The 5,953-nt window shown below is 41.4% G+C and overlaps 1 protein-coding gene across 1 annotated transcript; it reads right to left on the bottom strand.

Annotated features, from left to right (window-relative positions):
• Positions 1–750: 750 nt before the first annotated feature.
• sp7 (Sp7 transcription factor) lies at positions 751–5,054 on the bottom strand. The gene is made up of 2 exons (XM_010796364.1): positions 4,975–5,054; positions 751–3,350 (listed from the first exon to the last, which is right to left on the bottom strand). The coding sequence occupies exons 1-2, from the start codon at positions 5,008–5,010 to the stop codon at positions 2,004–2,006; spliced, it is 1,383 nt and encodes a 460-aa protein (XP_010794666.1). The 5' UTR covers positions 5,011–5,054; the 3' UTR covers positions 751–2,003.
• Between the last annotated feature and the right edge of the window lie 899 nt (positions 5,055–5,953).

The following is a 5,953-nucleotide window of genomic DNA, read 5'->3' as shown; positions in this document are numbered from 1 at the left end:
AGCACATCTTCATTTAGTCTTTCCTGAGGCTATCGCCCTTTTAATGCAGAGTGGCAAATCCACCCACCTCAAGTATCTTTATTAGTCTGCTATATAACCTGAATGACCTGACTGGAGTCCACTTATTGGGACTTTAATGTCACCTACAGTGCAGCATGATGTTTTTAAGGACTACAATTCACTTGGGGGTAAGCTCAGCTTCTCCTCTGCTTTCGTATCTCTATATCACGTCTTTCGTCCTGCATCCTGCTTTAATTGGGGTCCTTTGTTTGACCGCCTCCCTCAATAAACAATACAACCACAGCTCCCCTGTCCTAATCCCCTCTACTCCTCTCTCCTGATTCTGCTGGAGCATCGCTCTCAGTAATTACCCCTCTCGGGCTGGAGAGTGGAGTAATTGTCTTGAGTGTAACTACAGTGGCTCTCTGAAAGGGGGTCATTGTGTGGAGTTAAGACTTCACTTCAGTGGACGGCTTTGTTTGTGCTGGAAAAGATAATGAAAGTATTTGGTTGGCCATGGTGAGGTGGAAATATAGTAAGATATGAAAAGAATGACAGTGATTGAGGAGAGGAGGGGATGAGGTGTGGAGGAGTGAGCTTCATGCTTGAGGAGCTAAAGGTTTTACTCTTTAAAACACCTTAACATATGAATAAAAACAGAGGAGAAAATGTTTTTTGGAAATGTCTTTACTTTTTAAAGCACCACAATCGTCATGGTTCCACACCAAAACTTTTACAACATGTTAACCTTTACGAGGGTTAAAGCTTTATCATTATTACCGGTCTTACACTCATTTCACAACAAATCAGAAAACAGTGGTAGTTCAATTTTACAATGAGCAGAATCATAAACGACAAATTAGCATTAATGTTTATGTTTTGTATACTCTAGGGATTCATTGTGGAAAGTTACACAAAATATAGAAAAAAGTAGAAAAATAACACACCTAACAATATCTATATATTTTTGTAAATATATAGTTCATGTTAAAAAGTAGAAACCCTTTTTCTTAGTTACTTTGCCAGGTGTGGAATATTTCAAAATTAAAAGATTATACAGAAATAGTTTACACGCACATCTAACTTCAAGATCTATAAATAAATCTTTAAAAACAGAACCCCAAACTCAATGTTATCGCTAATAAATAAGAAAAAAAGTCTTAATTTAATGCATTTTCTTCTCTTTTTGGCCAGCTTTAACCATCTTGCGTTATTTCAGGCATTATATTTCCCGCAGGGTGCAGGATAAGATAATCTTTCGTGTGTATAATTTAAGACATAAATTAGATTGTTTATGTAAATATGAAATTAAATTAGACATATTATGAAGCAAACAAAAGAGAAATGAAAACCTTTTACATCAGAACATCTTTGGCAACAAGAAGAACAAGAAGAAAGCCTGTTCATTGATTGTTTCAAGAATAATGAATAAGTATCAAAGTACAACTGTAAATCAGATTTTTCTCTAGGCATGCAATACTCCATCAGCTCCATCATCCTAACCATAAGTCTCCTTTTAAAACGACTTTCCTTTTGCGGCTTCAGAGCTCTTTTCCTTCTGCTCTCGCAGATTAAATTTCCCTAGTGGTTTGTCTCATTTGAAAGACAGAAAATGTGTGTTTACTTGTGTGTGTATGTGTGTGTGTGTGTGTGCATATATACTGTATATGCATTATATATGCCGGCACATTTGCTCATAGTTAATTTTGTGTATGTGCACAGTTATACTGGTTTCAATATACGTCATGGCTTGGTTTCTTATATTTGTGTGTATCTGTGTCTTCCTGCATTGGTGTTTGTTTGCAGGCTTGCTCATATTCTTATGTGTGCGTGTGTGGTACAGAGAAAACGAAGTGATTGCTACCTGTAACATGCTCAGTCATTTATCATATCAAGTCTTTTCAAACACATCCTTTGAATGTCTTGAAACAAAATACTGTCTTTTCTTTTAATTTAAAAGGTGATTTATTTTCCACCATTAAAGACAAGTACACCACTTGAAGTCAGATCTCCAACAGTCCACTGCTGTTCTCCACTCCATTAGGTGTGCCAGTCTTCTCCTCTCCGTTGCTGATCTGGTCAACGACAGTATTGGCGGGTACGGCGCTGGTGTTGAGCTCTGTGGTCTCCTCGCTCCGAGGGTCTGTCTCTCCTTCCCCAGCTACAGCTTTTCCCTGCATTGCAGAATCTGCATGGGTCTTCTGGTGCTTGGAGAGGTGGTCGCTGCGTGTGAAACGCTTGTTGCACAGTAGACATGTGAACTTCTTCTCTCGTGTGTGGGTGCGCACGTGCCTCTCCAGTTCGTCCGAGCGGGTGAAGCGCTTCCCGCAGAACAGCCAGTTGCAAACAAAGGGCCGCTCACCAGTGTGCCAGCGCAGATGGGCTTTGAGGTGGGACGCCTTGCCGTAGACCTTTCCACAGCCTGGGATGTGGCAGCTGTGGACAGGCTTCTTCCTCAGGGATGCAGCCGAGGCCCCGAGCCGCTCCAGCTCCTGGCAATTGGGGCAGTCACATGAGGACCTGGTGGGGGCTCCCCCTCCACTATAGCCCCCCGATCCCCTTGCAGGTTTTAGACCCATGGGATTCTCAATCATCCCTGAGCTCTGCACAGGCTTGGGCTTGTACATGTCCTGGGGCAGCATGTGCTGAGAGGGCTGGAGGAGGTGTGAGGAGGAGCTCAGCCCCACAGAGGAGTACTGAGCTGGGTTGAGTTGTGTAAAGTCGGTGCTGTAACTGGACAACTGCGGGCTGAGGGAGGCCTGAGGGGCCACAGGCTGCAGGGAGGCCTGGAGACCGCCATCTGCCTGGTTCTGAGATGATGACAGCCAGTTGGAGTTGGGGTGGACATCCCACCAGGAGGATGTGGCATTAGCTGGAGCAGCAGTAATGCCAGGGTGGACACCTGCTTTGTACCAAGAGCCATAGGGGTGTGTCATATCCAGCGAGGTATAGACACTGGTGAGGCAGTCGACCGTAGCGTGGGCCTTGGACACTAAAAGAGACGGATCCTGGGAGATGGAGGTTTGGAAGGAGTGGGAGAAAGGGTTATACTCTGAAGTGTAGCCTCCGGCAGATTGAGGGGGGCTTCCATTGGGGGTAAGCAACCCGCTTCCTCCTCCTCCTGCTGTGGTGAAGGAGCCAGTGTAGGAGTCCGCCAGGCCGCTGCCGTCTGCGGTGCGCCCGTTCTTAGATGACTGAAGGTCAGAGGTCATGATGTAATGCTTCTTTACTGGAGTAGCGCTGCCGAGCTTACCGGGTGTAGCTGAATCCCTGATGGGGCTTGTGCTGCCGAACTTGTTACAGGTAGCAGTTAACATAGCCAGAGGACTGGAGCCATAGCGTGCGTCTTCCTGGGAGGAGGAGACAAGGGAGAACATGAGACTGTCTGTCGGCAGGAAATGGCTGCTTGCTGCTTCTGTCAGTGTCAACTCTAATAAAAAACTTATGTCAGACTGCCACCGCTGGCTTTTCCTCTCCCCCAGTTTCCAAAGTGGTATCGGAAATTTCAAGCAGTGAATGTTTATGCTTGTATAGGTTCTGCTCTGCTCAGCAAGGGAGGAATTCCCTTACTCTTTTGTTTCGCTTAAACCACAAGCTTTTCTAAATTTGGCATTCATGTTTGCTTTAAACATTTGTTTCACCTTTTCTATTGGTCTCCATCATACATAAACTTACATTGTTTACTTTGTGTATGTGCTTGATTATTATTCTCTGTGTGTATCTTGTCAAACGTGTTTTTATTCTCCTGTAGTCCCAATGGCATCGAAAACAAGCTCATAATAGTGTTACAACCGTTTTACCATTGTTCTTTAACATTTCTTACAATTCTCTTAATTTATCATAATGTTGATTGTCTGTATGCGTTTTCATGTAAGGATTCAGAATCTTCACTGGTCCATAAGATCATTTTTTAAGTGAACTAATTATTTGGTATACCTGACTAAAACTCACTACTAAAGGAATTTCACTTTACAATACAAAGTGTAATACCTAATAGCCGTCTCTCTATTATATAGTATTTCCCTTTTCATGTGGAACATAATAAACACAATAGCACAAGATAACAGAGGCCTGTGTTTATAAAGCTGACACACTGTACACGTGGATATCCGAACATTTGAAAAATCCCTATTATGTTCTTTACATAATGTCATGTGGAGTTTACCGATGTTATTTTATACTCATTGCGTGCTACCTGCTGTGGTATAAATATAAAACCATTGCGATAATCCTTTAGGGATTAAACGCGTTGTGAAGTTGTCATAAATCTAGTTGCATTAAACTCTTTTTAATCCCGGCCAATAACTTTGAATAAGTGTGAATAGAATATTATAGTCTTAAAGATGTCTTTTGATTCAGACTGCCTCTTCATTCAGGGCTGATTAGTGGTTATCTCCTTCTCTTCCAACCAGCCTCAAGGTGAACCCAGTTCTCAGGTTAATTATGTTTCATCAAAGACTTTAAAGACTTTTACGGCCCCTACAATTCCTGCTCAGCTCGAAATACCTTGCTCCATCAGCTGACTACTGTGCAGATACTTTGCCAGGTGAGATAACCTGTTATTCAATTATCTTTATATATTTATATTTGCTCTGCATAAAGGACTAATGCCTGATGCCCAGAGGAAATGTAAATGCAAAGATTATTAAAATGTGAGTTGTAAATTTTCATGATAGTAAGCCAAACTCTCAGCTCACCCTTAAGTTGCTTTAAATAACTTATCATCAATACATAAGATTGTTTTTTCAGTAATACATAATAGTGATTTCCATTTCATGTCAAAGATTAATATTCAGTCATATATTTGTATTCAGACTTTAAATTCTGTCAACTAATCTGTACTACGGTCTTAGTTAATCTATCTTTCAAACACTAGACTTTTATATTTAAACTCTGGCTGGAATTTCAACAACAATTAAATCACAAAAGTTGGTTTTGAATAAAATAAAAAGAGAGGAAGAAAAATGTACTTACAATCACATTCCCTACCTCCAGAATAGATGCGGCCATCCCTGAGAAACAAAATCCTAAGGAAGCTGAAGGGAGAGAGAGAAGCGCAGCTCAGAGTCCCGGGACAGTTTGAAAGAAGTTGAGCACTCACGCGGGGAAGTGTTTTGAGGCACGGGGAGCCCGCCCCCTAATTATAGGCCATGGGCTCTTTGAAGACTCGCTAAGAGGCAATAAAAACCCAGAAATGGAAGAAAATGGAAGGAGATTGGTGGATAGAAAGAGGACATCCCACCTCCCCAAACAGAGAGTGTCGAATCATTTTCCAAGATAAATGCATGAATGGGTTACTCATCAATCACCATGAGGACATTATTTCTGTTTCACTGGCATTATATTTTCCACTGGGATTAGTCCAGTGAAGTCTGAGGGGAAAGACTACAGTTTAACATCATCTCACAGAACATTATCAGGCCAGATAACAGATTTAGACATGCTGTAAATTGTATTCATTTGCACTGTAAAAAGAAGTGAAAAAACCAACGTGAGCTCTTTCCAGTTCTCCTCCTGAGAGTGGAAGAATAACAAAAGAACATGTAGCCTCCGCCTGCGCCACATAAATAATAAAAAGAATTAAACAGACCGAGGCTGTGGTTTCCATCCGAGATTTTATTATTCTGGTTTCAACCCTCTCTCTGTTTCCAATATTCTTAAATGCAGTTAACTGCCTTTTTAGACATTAACTGTGATGGTAAAAGAGACTGAACTACAGAGACAGGCGAGCAGGAAAGGATCCCGCCATTAAATAAAATAAAGAAGAGATTATCACATCACATAAAATGAATTCAAATGGCAAATTCCAGAGGGTGGGGGGGGACTCGCAAAGATTATTTTCCATAAGTAAGATGTTTGATAAAAAGAGGAAGAAATGAGACATGAAAGCTGATGTTTAAAAATGGAAACAATAATAAATCTTGACAAAGACAGTTGCAAAGTGGTATTTCTA

This window comes from Notothenia coriiceps, unplaced genomic scaffold (assembly GCF_000735185.1).
Source record: "Notothenia coriiceps isolate Sejong01 unplaced genomic scaffold, NC01 NC01_scaffold00037250, whole genome shotgun sequence".
NCBI classification, from domain to species: Eukaryota; Metazoa; Chordata; class Actinopteri; order Perciformes; family Nototheniidae; genus Notothenia; species Notothenia coriiceps.
This window is presented reverse-complemented; position numbering and strand designations above follow the sequence as displayed.